The 16,451-nt window shown below is 35.1% G+C and overlaps 1 protein-coding gene across 10 annotated transcripts in view; it reads right to left on the bottom strand.

The window, feature by feature from the left end:
* Positions 1 to 16,451, bottom strand: part of DMD (dystrophin) — a 918,699-nt gene that overhangs the window by 764,439 nt on the left and 137,809 nt on the right. For all 10 annotated transcript variants that reach the window (XM_027636380.1, XM_027636395.1, XM_027636430.1 and 7 more), the window contains one exon: positions 16,054 to 16,172. In XM_027636380.1, the coding sequence (XP_027492181.1) occupies positions 16,054 to 16,172 (119 nt within the window). The remainder of the gene's footprint in view (positions 1 to 16,053; positions 16,173 to 16,451) is intronic.

Below are 16,451 nucleotides of genomic sequence, written 5' to 3'. Positions count from 1 at the left end.
CCTGACTTGATCTTCTTCTAGTGCAGGTAATATTTAACTCCTGCAGACTCTGCCATGACATCAGGGAGAGTTGAGCAAACCATGCCAGTAAAACCTGAGGCGAAAGCAGCATCATCTCATTCTTTCCTGTAGCCTTTACTCTCCTGCCTCACTGACCACTGGAATACCAATTCCTTTTGTTTTCCTTTTGTTGCTGATGTACTTTAGAAGCATACTGTAACTCTTTAAAGTGCTAACAGTGAACTGAAGAAAGGAAATGTGATATTGAGTATTTCTCAAATCTCCTGGGAAAACAACACTCTTCTGCATAAATTTCGTGGATAGATTCAGCTCATGAAGGATCTTTTGCTAGAAAAACACTTCCACAGGCAATTCCATGAGGCTCTAATTTCATTATATATTTTTTAGGGTAAGTAGTAGTACTTCTTATTACCCATCTACAATTTTATTAAAATTGCTGCCTCCCGGCATTACTTTTTGAAAAGAAAAAAGTTTTATCTATCAATTTTAAATGGAAAAGATTACTGCCAAAGAATAAAGAAAGCTTCACACCTGCCAATGAGTTTTTCATCAACATATTTTTTATACATGTAGCCCCACTCAGCACCCAAGACTGCTCCAGCTTAGCTGTAGGAATTTTCTAGCTAGCAATTTGAAAACTAGAACAATACCTCTTTGCATTTGGCCACATCATGTGCAAGAGAGAGAAAAAATAAAAGGCCCCTCATGCAAAAACTCCCAGTGTTCTTTGCACTATTTGAAAGATTGGTGTTTCCTAAAGTTAAAAGGTAAATTGTGCATTCCTAATGCAGAAGAAATACTTGTCTCAGCTCATTGAACTAAAGCCATTGTTCAATAAGGCTTCACCTACATAAATATACAGTTCACATAACACTGAAGGTCAAAAGAGATGAGATCAATCTGAATTTCAGAGGTTAAATATGCCAAATACTTATTTTAAATGGTTTTTATGAATTAATTCTAAATATGAATGCCAAAGTACATAAGAACACACAATAGGTATATCTAGAATATTCCTTATCTTTTCTCCATTCCTAATATTTAATTCCCAGGAGCTGTTTTAAGACAAGTGCAGTGCTAAGTTATAGAAAAAAATAATCAAAAGCATAGAATATTAAGTGCAGAAAAAGTATAACATTCATTTATGCATACAGTGAAAAATATTCATAGAATAAGCTACAGACAAAAAACAGTGCTAGAAGTAGCACATGCAAGCTGGGAAGAGCATGATGGAATTTTGCTGTGCCATCCTGGATATTTTCTATGTGATAACCGCTTATGACTGAGTAGAATTCAATGCATATTAATATTCTAATGCTGTGTGTTTCTTTTGCACATGATTTCTCCTTAAAAAAAGTCTATTAAATTTTACTTTTCATTTCACAACTGAATCCTTTCTTTTAATAAACATGCAAACCCCCCTCGGTTGATAAAACACTCTCAATTAGCGACACCAGGGGAATGACTACGTAGTTACTATGGAGTCCATAGAGCAGCAGTGCATCTGAGCTTTATACAGTCTTTCAGATATACTCAGACTACAATTTGTGGAATTACACTAGCCTATATATCTTTCTAAAAGTTTGTTCCTGTCAGCAATCACCTTTCACTCTTTACAAGCAGGAATGTCTAATACATCAGTTTATAAATATCAATCTTTAGACATGTGTTCTAAAGGACAATTATTCCCCTGCAGGCAATCTACTGGTGTTTGTAGTCACAGAGGAGAAGCATAGGCATACAGAATGCACAAAAGTTACATCAAGAGAGTAAACAAGGGTCAGGTATGCACCATTTCCTCATCATATTCAGTTTATTTCACTTATATAGATCTTATTCTATCATGACCTTGTAGGTCATACATGTACTGAGAAAGCAAACTCTAAGCAAACACCTCCACAGTTATACAAAAATGAAGTTTAAATGTATTTCTGATTTTAGTCCCAGGTGCAACAATGTTGGGTTTATATTTCTTGACCTTAGGAAGCCACTGTCAATTACAAACAGCTAAGGCAGTGGCAGCCATCAGAGCTCTAAGCCAATTTTCTTCAAGGATAAGGGAAGACAAGATTGTTATATCTTTCAGAGGCCAAGGAAATCTTTAATTATCATCTGAATGGTGAAAGAGTTCAAAAAAAAGAAGAGTCAAGGATAGAGCACCAGCTGACATCTACTTTGATTTGGATTATATTTGTGTTTAGTTCCATTTAATATGTTTGAGGGTTGTGGGTTGATGTGGCTAGCAAACAAGCCCCATCCATAAACTTGCTCACTCTCCATGGGACAAGGAGGGAAAACAGAAAGAACAAGGGTGAGAAAACTTACAGCTTAAAATAGAGACAGGGAAATCACTCACCAGTTACTGTTGCAGGCAAAACAGACTCATCTTAGGGTTTTTGAGTTCATTTATTGCCAAATAACAAAAGCTAAATTTAAATACTGATTTAATTATTGAGAAACAAAAGAGGACATCTAAATACTTAGGGGAAAACATGTTTCCCCAAGAAATATCTTTGTCAGATCCAGCTTTTCTTCCAGGCTCACTTCATTTCAAACACCTTGCCTGGCCTCCCCCTGTTCCTGTTCTTCCCTTTTTCATCCCAGACTTCTCCCTTGCTATTGCCACAAGTTACACGCAGCCCCTTCAGTGAGGCAAGGAGGACCATATGATGTCAGTGTCAGTGCTTACTGATTTCTCAGTTTAGGTAAATTAAAATACAAGCAGAAACTTAGAAAAGAAGCTATTCTTTAAAAAAAAAAAAATAATTTACACCTTAGATTTATTGACTGTGAGTTCTGAAACTGACAAAAAATACAATATTTTTATGAGAATTAAGTTAACAGCAAGTGGTATTTTTGTGTTTTCTCTATCATATAGAGGGCATGTTAGCCCTGAAAAATATTTTCAGTCCCCTATTTTCCAGAACTGAGTCACTGTTGTTTGCAAAATTTTTATTCCCCTGACTGCTTTTCAGCATCTGGGTCCAGGAACATACTCTGGGCCCACGCTACATGTCACAAGACGACCTGTGTGCATTAACACGTGAAATCTGACTACGGAGAACAGAAAAGACCCATGATGATTTCTGGTTGGAAAAAATAAGAAAATGACTGCTGCTTTTCTATGGCAGCTCTGAAGACAGAGTAATAATTTACACAGTTGTGCAAAAGTCAGGGAGGCTGTCACAGCAAAACAACACCATAATAATGAGGGATTTAGTTTCCTTTCATTTAAATTGTTTAAGTATTACAACAATGAGAAATGTAGAAACTTGAATGGGTTTTCATCCATCATTAGACAGTGATTCCTGGAGAAGTCATTCACCAAATATGCAAGAGTAGAGGTGATTTTTCATCAAGTTCAGAGCTGCGTGTAGGTTTTGAATAAAAAAATACCAAGAACCACTTTGTATGGCCTTAATGTATTCAAATTCAACATGACTGATGATATTCCATTTTGCCCGTTGATACGGGCATTTTTATTTAAGCCACCATTATATTTAAGTGACTTTTAAGAGACATCATTGGTTTCAATCCTGAAGTCTTAATAATTTCAAAATATTAAAGTAGAAATATTAAATATTTATAACTTCTTTGAAAATTCTTGAAAGTTTCCTATTTATTTAAGGAAAACTAGGTAGTCGTAGCATAGTCAAATCATAGTATAGCACAGTCAAGCACATTTCCAGAATGTAAAAACATACTATTTCCATGAAAGGGAAAAAACAGCCATAACAGATATCAGAGAGCCATTATCCTTGTCCAATACCATTCCCTGCTTCTTGGTGACTAAGAAGTAATTTCAGGAGCATCACTCCATTTGCCCCCAAGTCACTTCATTTCAAGCACTACAACTGATTCACACCATTTTGTCTCTGCTGATCACCGTATCCTTTTAAAACATGAGTTACTAAAAAACCCCCTGTGTTTAAGCCTGTCCCTCCACTCACATTCAGAGGATTGCTTTAGTTATGGCTCAAGCAGCTTCTCCTTATTTCGGGCTGATTTTTTATGGACCCCCTTCAGCTGTTTGGTAATCTCTAAAGGTCACATCTCAGAAATATTGTTCATGGAGAGTATAAACCTCATTAATTCATAACAATTTCTTTTTCTACTGATATTGGTGCACTAACTAATGTATCAGTGAATTTAATGACAAGTAGAGCAATTAGAACTAGCAGAAGATGATCTACCATCTACTTCCTGCAAGATGCTATACAAAAGAAAAATCTCCTGACAAATTGAAGCAAACCACAAGGAAAATGGAAAAAAAATTAAGTTCCAAACCACCTTCTTTGGAAGTAAATCCATGATTACTCTAACAACAAATATCACCCTCTTGGTTGGACTCCAGCTGGCAATTGTGACAGAAATTATCCTGTAATCGTGTCATAAAACAATTACTTCCTATACCTACCAAAAAACACATGTATATTCTAATTTTTATGTTAAGATTCTCTTGTAACATTCATTTCAGTCTGTTTCTTTACACCAACCTTCCAGAAAGTAACTGCCATGAAAGCCACTGTTTATTAAGCCATCACTTTAAAAACTGATAGAAAAAAAAAAAAGTTAGAGGATAACAGAGAAAGTAAGATCCCCTAAATACTTGCTCGTTTATTTTTTTTAATGTATTTATTCTTTCTTCTTTTTTTTTTTTTTTGCAAGTGCCCCATCAGTGACTGCTATTTGCCATTTGAATGCCTGAGAACTTCACAAAAATCCTTTGAACTTCAATATCTATGACTGAATCAAGGTTATTCAAGCTACATTGTTTCAGTGAAGCCACTGAAAATCATCCACAACAATAGACTAGAGTTTTACAGTAATTTAGAAACAGCTTTTTTTCCTTATTTGCAAAGCAAATTATCCCCAGAAAGACCAGAAAATGAATAACCCCACCTTCTATGAAGATTATGATAATACAGTTTCTTCCTCTTTTAAAAGTAAACTTCAAAGCTAGAAAAATTTGGAAAATAACTGAGAAAAACTAAGGAAGTTTCTCTTTCAAATTTCTGTAGTCCTGCTTTCCATACACTTTCATTTTAATATATTAAGAATGCAAGAAGTGCCTGAGGATAGATGATTCTTTTTTCTGTTTCAAGATTCAATCATTTCAAGCGTTACCACGTGTTCTCTTTGAAATCAGTAGAAAATAATACTTACTGTATGGAAAAAATTCCTCTCTTAAGGTGTTTTTTTTTCTAATCAGATTTCTGTACAGGAAAGCCATTACAGTGCCCAGAATGTCTTGTCTGCTGGATTAACACAGACACACTGAGGTGATAAGGAAATTAATTTAGGCTTTAGATACGCTGCCTTGTTATGGAAGAATGTCAACTGAAGATGAAAATCACTACAGAGAGAATTACATCTCTTACGGTCTTTTAAAAAATTTTTACCTCAGGACAGTCATGCTTAAAGGCTGTGATACAACTCACAAAGTTGCACTTACACACACAGACTAGCTCAGAGTCAAGGCCAAAAGATACACCTAAGATGACTCAAAAATGTGGATCTTCTATGACTGCAGAGTCTAAGAAACCAATTCAGATGTCAAATTCTGGTCTAGAGATTAAAATTCAATTACATTCATTCTACCCGAAAGATTAAGATTTCGATGAATTTCTTCCTTCCATTTCTTTTCTAGAGGCTTCAACTCAAATCTGTGTCTTCCATCACCTGGTCAACAAATATGTTTCAAATGACCTTCTGATAACAAGCACCAGGAGGAGAAAGTCCAGCATTTCCACTTGGGGCTCAATGATTTACTAAGATTTCATACAGCTCTCCTAATGCACAAGAGACTTTTTCTGCCTATGAGAATTATTAGCATTAAAAAAAACACATAACACACATCAACTGGAAAACACACAAGCAGTTTGACTCTAAAGAGGAATCAGGGTGTTTTAAAAATTATGGGTTTTCTACTTCTCTGCCACTGGAAGAACAGAATATTATTCCTTTTTAGAAGATCTTGCATGACAAACAAACCAGATTATTAGCATTTGCTGCACCCACAAATGTTTCTTTACTGTACAGAGCAGGGGCTGTACAACCTCCCTCTCTGCACAGGAACTAAATGGTAACTTGCAAATTTGGAAAACCACCTCCCTCCCTTTTATTTTTCTTTACTGTTTTTAAACTGTGGTAGCAAAACCAAAACACTCAAAAGTTCCAATCTCAATATGTAACAACTGTCTTTACATGGCATTTATGTTCAGGCTAAGTAGATTATTTCTGTTCATAAATCAATGTTTTGTTCCCAGTACAAGGCCTGACATGTCAGCTGACTTGGCTCAAACTTCTGACCTATTATCAGGTTTTAGGACCTGGTTAATATTTCATTTATATTTCCTTGTTTGGCCAAAATTGTGCTCTGTTGTATTTAGAGGGGTAGTGGGAATAGCCTGCCTCAAAGAAAGTACTATTTCAGATCCAGAGATTTGAAACATCACCAATTAACATTATTCATTCCTAGCAGGAACTAATCACCCTTCCATTTATGACAAAATCAAAAGTTCAGAAGTCTCAAGATACCTCTATGAGTTCTTCTTTCAAATTAAGTAATCTTTTTAGGAACTTTTCAGATCAATAACAGACAGGTAGATAATGGTATCTAAATAGAGTAAATCCTTTCAGTTATCAAAAAAAAATTGAAGAATATTAAGATACAAATAGGGGGGTTTAATTTTAAGCCAAAGTCCTCATCTACATTTTCATAGAGTGTTAACCTCTGGGTGACATCTTCGATACTCCATAACTCCGTACATGAACCACCTCTATTTTCAAAAAGCCTTTTCTAAATTATACATGTATTTGTACATTTATTACAGTGCTGAAGGTACCGATCACGGAATGTTTTTGTAGGAACTGGGATTCTAAGATCAAAGCAGCATGTTTTGATCTTGGTCTATTCTTAGTTTGAAGAACCACACTTGATTTACAATAAGTAGAGTAAAACCTGTTCTAACAGATAAATCTCCTAACTTCAATTGAAGTTTACTTAAAATGTAATAGAATATTGGCTGAGCAAATGCAATGCTTTTACATCTTTTTAATTATCATGAGACAAAATGTCCAGAGAAGATATATGCATTGCTGTGCACTCTCAGAAACTTCTCAGACTATGTGCTGAACATTTACCTAAACAAACCTTCTTCTTCCTTTGTGATTATAAGACTTGGATATACTTATTTCATTCTCTGTCCTGATGCATCAAACAACATAATTCTGTGTATAATTGATCTCTTCTCAGTTGTTTTCCATCAGTGATTATTTTGAGCAACTAAGAATTATATACCCAGTTCCAAAGGACTTCATTCAATAAAATACAGAGTTAAAAACTCCATAATTCTAGCCTAAAGCATGGATTATGTACATATCAAGTCCCAGCAGAAGACACAATCTATTTACATAAGACATTTGGCAAAGAAATAACACAAAATTGAAGCTGGATTAATATTTTAATACTCTTACAGAAGAGATTTATTTAGGAGAAAAGTAATGATAAAACACAGTATTAGTAGTGACAGACAGAAAACTACACACATTGTGATATAGTGGCAAGGAAACCTATGTGATTATTTGCCAGAGTAAACCAATTATTGCAATTTGCCAGAGTGTTCTGAAGCACTGTGATTGCAAAATACTAACACAGACCCCAAAAAATTATAAAGAGCTTCGGAATAGTAAAAAATAAAATCCACAAAGAAAACCCAACCAACAAATGACCCAAAAAACCCCAAACAAAAAACCAAAATCAGCAAAGCAAGGTAGAGAATCGTAAACCCACAGGTAACTAGAATACCATGCATCAAAGAGAGAAATGATATGCTTAAGCAGGACCAGGAGGTAACTTATAGAAGTAGCATTTTGATGTGAAGTACAGGAGTATTTAGAATATCACCCTTTTTGATGTGTGTGTGCCTGGGGGTATGAGGTCGTAGAGTGTCCTAAATCTGAAAATTTAAAAGAAAAATTTGCCAAAAAGTAGGGTCACAGTGCAAATACCTGTGTGTTCTTTGCAGTACCTGCAACACCCAGTTTTCACCACCAGGGTCTAATCTGCAGACTGATATTGCTGCCCATCTCTCACTTCCACTCCAGTTCCTGCTGTAGCTCAGCAGCAGAGATTTACTCTGCTCCTTCTCACCTTGGAAGAAGCTGGACAGAACATTTAGGTGAGAAATGACTGAAGTCTTTATAATAGCTCATTCATTATGCTCTCAGCATCATATGAAGAACAGTAGCTGTGGTCACTGAAGCCTACCAATTTTAATAACGACACTGCTATAAACTATGACATAGTTTTAAGGAAATGCATAGTAGTATGCCTGAATTACACCATCACTAAAAATCCAAGATGAATATGACTTCTATCTCTAACTATGAGGATACCTGTTCATTATTTTAATACAACCCCTACTTTTATTTATAAAACATTTTACAGGTATCACTGCTGTTAGAATTTTCATGTGTTTTAATGCAGCTTTCTTTTTTTTGGTCCTATGGAAAAACACACACACTTCATTTAGTTTTATGCTATTTGTGTTACTATATTACAGAAGTATTCAGTCAGACATTAAAAGGGTAATAAGACAAGCACTCAGCATCCAAATTCGTGTTATATCAAGAGCTTGTTTTCTTAATTTGTTAGTTTATCCTTGCTGGATTGTGTATTTAGTAGTAGTATTTATATATATTGTACAGATGTTGTATGATATATAAAAAACATGTGCAAAGATGGACAAATTGGTAAGATATATCCTATAGAAAGCCATTATGTCCCAGATGAAAGGTTAAGTAAGTCCTCTTCCTTCTAATACTTTTACCTATGTTAATATAATCTACACAATCTCCAAAACTCCTGTGTATTTCTTGAGTCTTAGCTCTGCATAATTTCAAGCAATCACAAAAATCAGTGGTTTTTCCTACCTTAACAGAGAAGAAAAAAATTAAAATCTTTTTTATTTATATGTACAGAAACAAATCTCTTTGTCATAAGGTCCTCAGAGAAAGGGTTATTTTCCCATTTCACTTTGACGCATGACAATAGTTAATAACTATTGCCTTATGTGATCTCAATATATTTGTAGAGTAGAAAAAACCTTAACTTCTGGTTAACAAATTTTGTTTACATGTGTTTTCTTAACACATGGCTCTTTGCAAGAGCCCTTGTTTTCCTTGCTTTCAACAGAGAAATATTACTGGAAGTTCAAAAGACGGCATATGTGCCTTTATGTGACACTTATGGTGAGGTCATTCTTACTGACAGAACACACAAAACAGAGCAATAACAGGACAAATAGAAAAAGCATTTGCTGTGTTAAAGATTCCTTAACACATTTCAGCTGAGAAATACACTGAGCCACATACATTTTACAGTGTGCAGATTACTCAGTAGTGTACTGTCAGCTCCAAAGTGTTTTCCATAGCTGTGTGCTCTGGGTTTTATTGAAACAAGGACCTAATGCTATCAATGATAAGAGAGGTCTGGAGCCTCTTAGAATATAGGCAGAACTCCTTACCTAGTCAAAACAGAAGTAGAAAAGTCTATCTTCATTTCTAAATACTTTCAGACGTTCTGGATACTAATCCTTATACCTAACCACTGCTGAACTGTTAACAATAGCAGCTGCTGTGCAAAGTTACTACAGAGCTCTTTATAATTCAAGTTCAGTACTTCAATTTATATTATAAGCTGCAAACCCATTGTCATAGAAAATCTTACAATTTCTTTTGTAGCATATGTGCCCCGCTCCAAATTAAATCACAGTTATTTTAAATTTTCCCACTCGTAAGTGGAAGGGCCTATTTTGTCCTTGAGTCTCTTAATACAGTACCCTTCAAGTCATTTATTTCCATGGAAATCTGTAAAAGCTACTGATTGTTGAGTCATCTCTTGGTAATTCAATTGCTCACAGGTCAAAGAGGTAGTAATAAATCTATTAATAAACACGAAAGATAAAGTGGGTTTAGATGGAGTCTAGCGAATTTATCATTTTTGCTGACTATTCGTATTTGCTTAAGACTGCAAAGAAAAGGCAGGACTTTCACCTCATCAGTAGCTAAAGAAGAAATGCATTTTAATTTTTGGGGCAAATATTTCTAAAAAGAAATTGTAGAGTAAAATATTACAACAGGAATATAGATCAAGCTAGCAACCATTTGGAAAACCTATATGTATTACAATGTCATTCATATAAAAATTTATATATTTTACTGTTAGTTTTGAAGGTATTTCCACAGCCCTTCCCTTGTTCTGCATTTCATAGCTGTGCTAACAGCTGAAGACAAAGTACATGATATGGCATGATGATATGTCAGCATTAGAGATGTAATTTGTACTGACAAACAGTAAAGCAAAAGTACTTTTTGTTGTACTTATTAATGTGAATCCTGTAGACTTCTCTCTTATTTAATCAAAAGCATTCCTGGTTTTGAGAACCAGAAGGAGCCTTAAGAAAACAATACTTTTCCATTTTATTTTCTAACCATTGTAAAGTTTTTGTGAAACTGAAATAATGATTTCTGAGCTTGAGCCAGTATTTTCCTTGACTTTTCTCAGCAGCATGATCTCAAACATAGCCCCTGTGACTTGTCTCCCTCCTGCCCTTAAAAAAAAATATCTTTTTCCCCCACGCTGGCACTGTACAAGGCAAAACATTTCTAAATTTTAGGGCACAATAGGAAAAAACCCAACAACTTCTTGTACTCCCTTGACAAATGCCATATCAGCAAGGGTAGTAAAGTGAACTGAAAAACAGCATTATCACTGTATAGAACTACTGGGTACAGACACGGTTAACAACTTCAAGAATTACAGTGCTGACAGTTTTTTCCCCTCTTCTCTGTGCTCCAATATGGTAGAATCCATTACTCTTGAGACACAGAAGTATAGGAAGTCAAGATCAAACAAAAAAGTTATGGAAAACTGTCTGAGTCTCATTATCACTTAATAATTGTGCCAAAAACTCATGTCATCAGTGCATATTAAGGAAAAATACAGAAAATGTGACTGGGACAGATTAAATGAGGGTTTTTTTATCAGGCTACACAAAGTGTAAGAAACTGGATAATTACTTTACCTGAAAAGGACAGCAGAAATATCATTATCTAACTTCACAGTCCATTTATTATCAGGCTAGCACAAACAAGCACAAGACCCAGCAAAATGACAGCAGGGACAAGTTCATTAAATCAAGAATCGGATGTTTGTTGCTAGAAGGAAGCACAGAGACACTTATGCTGCTGCTGCTACCCCACTGCTTGTTGTAAGGGGAAAGAGAACAGCTCAGATGTATTCCCAGATTCAGTCTCTGAGAGATCATTCCCAAAGTAAAGGGTAAAAGCCACTATACAGCCAATAGCATGTAACTACAATGTGTTGCTGACCACAACACTTGTTGCTGTTTGTTTGTCCTATTCCTTGCTTAGTGAAATTTAAAAAGATGCTTCTGAAAAAGTGGATACACAACAATCAACATAATACCTTTCAGTATATCTCCTGAAATTTACATCCAGAAAACCACAACAGGCAGCAGAAAAGTGTGAAAAAATCAGTTCAAAATTTTTCTTAATTGTATCAAGAGTAATTGTTTTATTTTTTATTTTTTAAAGAAGGAAAAGAAATTAACATTAAAAAAAAAAATTACTGCAGTAGAAGTTTACCCACAAACTGGCTTTGCCATTCCAATCTGAAGAGAAATCAGTATTAAAATTACCTGGCTTTGGCAACTAATATTTGACAACAAATACTAGTTTTGAGCAACCAAGGCACAATAACTATTTATTCTTTGAAAGGATCAGAGAGACTATTATCAAGATTTACAATATCTTAGCTGAACAATCATAAATGTCTTACAACAGAAGGTCATTGTGAATCACGCAGGCATACTTCAGCCTAAAAAGTTCAATTTACAAACACATTTTTCCTTTGAATCCTGCCTGCTGACATCCACCAATTTTCCATGCCTAATCTTACGTTTTCCTCTTGTTATCTTTCATACGCTATGGTAGCAAACACCAAAGAGACATTTAAACCTGCTCACATGTCACTCACTGACAAGATTCAGTCAAAAAGATCATAGAATATGTTGAGTTGGAAAGGACCCAAAAAGATCACTGAGCTCAATTCCCTGCTCCTTGCAGGACTACCCAAAACTAAACCATATGACTAAGGGCATTGTCCAGATACTCTTTGAACTGTAACAGGCTTGGTGCCATGACCACTTCACTGAGGAGTCTGTTCCAGTGTCTGACCACCCACTGGGTGAACCTTCTCCTAATCACAGAACCTGCACCAGCACAGAACTGAATGGGACAATGAAATGCTTGATGCATCCCAGGACATGGCTGGCTCTTCTGGCTGCCAGGGCACACTGTTATGTCCAACTTGCCTTCAACCCAACCTCAAGATCTCTTTCTATACTGCTGCTCTTGAGATTCTCTTCCCTCAGTTTGCGCCTATATGATTACCCTGTCCCAGGTGAAGAATCAAGGATTTTCTCTTTTTAAATTTCATACCCACCTCTCTAGTCTGGATCTTTCTGTATGACCTCTCTACCCTCAAGGGAGTTCAGAGCTCCTCCTAGATTGGAGTCATCAGCAAACCTAACATACATTCAGCTCCTGCATCCAAACAGAGCTCAATCTCCCACTGTTATTTCATGATAGAAGAAAGAAAAGAAACTCATCCCTTTTGCTTTTCTACATACTTTTTCAACATCAAGGAGAAAAAAACCGCTCAAACAACATCAAACCAAAGAACCAACAGCTAACATATATTTAAAATATTTGCTGTGGAATGGTGTCAGCTTTCTCATATCTGACTGAGAAGGAAAAAAAAAGGCTTGAATAAAGCTCCTACCACATATTCTACTCTTGCAGACAAGTTTATTTGCTTCTTCCCCCCTCCCCTTATATTATGAACATTCTGATTGCAGATTAGCTTTACAGAATTTAATCTACACTGTATATGTTGCCTATTTTGGGAATTTATATAAAAACACTGTATCTTCAGAGAACACCTGATTAATCACAACCTTTCCTTAGCTAATTTTGCTTAAAGGAAAGCTATAAGCAGAAAGACATACTGCTTGCTATTTTTAAGGGGAAGTTAGTAAGGTTACATACTCTGTAAAGACATCATCAAGCTTCAAAGACAAGATACAATGCCAATGTATCAAAACAGGAACAAGACAATGTTGAAAAAACTACTTTAGGACTTGCATATAAAAAAAAAAAAAGAATTTCCTAAGATTGAAGGACACAGAAAAAAATTTTTATTGGAGATGACAAGTGTGTTTTAAGATGCAAGTATCATTGGTATAAATACAATCTGCTAGGGTAGGTTTTGTTAAGTTTACTTGCTTAAAAACCAAACTAAAGCACCTTCTTTAAGATACACTACTGATATAAAAAGGCATTTTTAGTAAACTATATAAGTAAGGACAATAACAAGAATGATCATCTCTGCATGAATCAAAATAGGAAAGCTTTAACTTATATAACACAGCTTTTACAAGAAATACTTAAAGACTATATATTAACCATTTCTGTGATTGAAATGGAGATTCAATTCTGAAAAATCATTTTAAAGGCTGCTCATGGGATAGACTTAAAATATCAACAGCCTCAGAAATAAACTGACTGCTTCTCATTGGACAGACTAAATATCAGCAACCTCAGAAATAAACAAATCTAGAGAACCAAAGTTTTGCAAAATATAAATATTTACTTTTCAAAATCTAGTTGCTAAGACAGACTTCTGTTTCAACATATATCAATCACCAGTAACTTCAGAAGACAAAACCCCCCAAACCTCTTTTCTGACTATTATGCATGGCTGCAGAAGAGTAGGTCTTTACTGAATAGTGGTTTTCTTTCTACTTAATTTTTTCAAAACATTGAGACATCAAACATTTAAGCAACAAAGCCAAATTTTAAAGTGTTCACAAATTATATGTGTACTGTTTTGAAAAGTGCTAAGCTACATGAAAATAATGTTTCACCACTGCATACTCCCTTTCTGTTCTGAGAGAGTAGCATTTTGTGGCCAGAGAAGACAGTGTTGTTACACAATATGCTGTTAAAGAGCTATTTGAGCACCTAATTAAGAGAAGTTATAAATATAAAAAGTAAAATTAAAGAGAGAGTATCCTAGAACTTTCAAACAAGATTTCTCACTTGCTTATATACCAGTAATTCTGGTAATTTATTATAATGAACAAATATGTTACTTTCAAAAATTCATGTTTTCAGACATGTACAGAATTTATTTTTCCTTCGGAAAAGTTTATGGAGGGGGAAAAAAATAGGAGGTCAGGACTGTGATTTACAATACTGAATAGCAAACATTCAGCAGACATTCAGAAAATCACCAATGTTTAGGAATTCTTCAGTTGTCGGCTAAACGACTGCAAGTATCCTTGCCAAAACCAGAATAAAATGTCTAATCAAAAGTGACTTTTGCATACAGAAAATAGCTTTTTCACTAATCTATTTTAAGAAGAAAGTTTAACCAGTTATAGAAAAGACTGTGACTGCCCATTCAGTTGCGCCACTGAGTTTTCAATTGTGATCTCATTCAGACTTTAAAGGCTCATGATTTAGCATGTAGAAGACCTGTTCTTCCTCCAATGGGTCACGAAAACTGAGTTCTAGAGAAGAAACACAGTGTACCAGCAAGCAATGCTGTACTGCTTTTACTGGGCATTTATTCCACAGGGCCAGATACAGACACCCCACACATTCCTGGTGCAAGGACAGCACTTTGCACACAAGACAGACACTCAGGAGTCACTCACAAACCTTTCACCTATGAGGTGGCGAGTCCCTGTCATTTCAAATCTTACTTTCTGCTTCAGTTGTGAGCACCTCATGAGATCCTCCTCCTTTAATTGTAAACAGGTTAAGATACCACCATCTTGAACAAAACCATCTGTTCTAACAGTTTTTCACTGTACAAAGCAGTGAGGTTACAGAGCAGGGAGCTTTGAGATGTTCAAGTACATTTTTTTTTTTTCAATATTTCTCCCAGAGAAGTACATGGGAACAAGGTTATTATTTAAAAATTGACACATTTCCAGTTATATTGAGAGACTAAATGCTCTGTTTTACATTCATTTTTACTTTTTGTTGAATTCTAGTTCTTCCCATCAAAAACTCACGAGGTGAGCCACTGAGAACAGGACAAACATACAAAAACCTGCATATTTTAGTGGCTTAATAGGAAATTCCATGCAAATACAGCAAATGGATCACAGTATGGGGAAAAAAAGAGTATTTTTATATACACTTATACACACAAAAGCATTTATAAAAAGGAAATACAATAGCTGTTCCCATTTCCTTAAAGTAAAATATTTTTTAGAAATTTCCTCTGAGGGAAAATTACTTAGGCTGGCAGCAGTACAGGAAGTATGGCAGAGAACATATAGAAACAGACAAAATTAAAAATATCATGTGAAAAACAAGGAACCTTTCAAACATGGATGCACAAGGACATATAAAAGATAGAGTTAAGGTAAAATAGGCAATTCCACCATGTGAGATTAAACAATAGTGATATGAGATGTCATCCTGATAAAATTTCAATATACAGAGATGTATAAGTCATACTTAAAATATATGAATATCTAGAGTTTGAATTCACATTTTGGATATATATTACAACATAATTTAAAATTAAGATCTTTCGAGAAGATATAAAAGCTGCAGATGCTCTAAATCTTTGAAACAGGAATCAACAACTTATTGAGACACTTTCAATTCAGTGCATGCACATTAGAAATCTGGTCCCGAAGCTGAAAGAACGTTGCTTTAGAGGATGTACATACAGGCAATTTAAAGTTATTTCAATAGAGCAAAAAGATAACAGTAAAAGATAAAGAATTTTGTTTTAGTGTATAACTTATCTTCCAAAATGTTACATTCTCATGCAAAAAAAATTCAAATTAATTTTCGTATCAAATACATGGAAAACCTTATTTTCCACTTAGAGGAAAAAAACCCGTAATTTCTACTTACCTTCAGGATCAAGGAGTTTCTCTATGCCCAGGTGCTGCCGGGCTATGTTGAATGCATGTTCTAATCGTTGTACAGGTGACAGCTGAGAAGCAACAGCATTCCAATCAAATAGGTCTGGTCTAAAGCAAAAATAAGAGTAAGTTTCTTATTTTTCAGTCTTAGATTTATTTATGTATTTCTAAGGCTATCCATCAGCATCAGTTACTGCTTTTTTATTTTCATAATCAAATTTGAAAATAAATGCCAAATCGATTGGCACTGGAACTATTGAAGCTTGGCTTCTAATGGGATTTCACCCCATTCTCATCCATGCCCACCACAGTCATATTAACTACCTTTCTTATATTCCATCCAGTCCCAACAGCCTATTACCTCACTCCCCCAAATCACCTGTGTTG

The sequence above is a fragment of the Corapipo altera genome, unplaced genomic scaffold (assembly GCF_003945725.1).
Source record: "Corapipo altera isolate COAL_440 unplaced genomic scaffold, ASM394572v1 0, whole genome shotgun sequence".
Taxonomy (NCBI): Eukaryota; Metazoa; Chordata; class Aves; order Passeriformes; family Pipridae; genus Corapipo; species Corapipo altera.
Note: the sequence above shows the minus strand (reverse complement) of the source record. Positions and strands in the feature narration are given on the sequence as shown.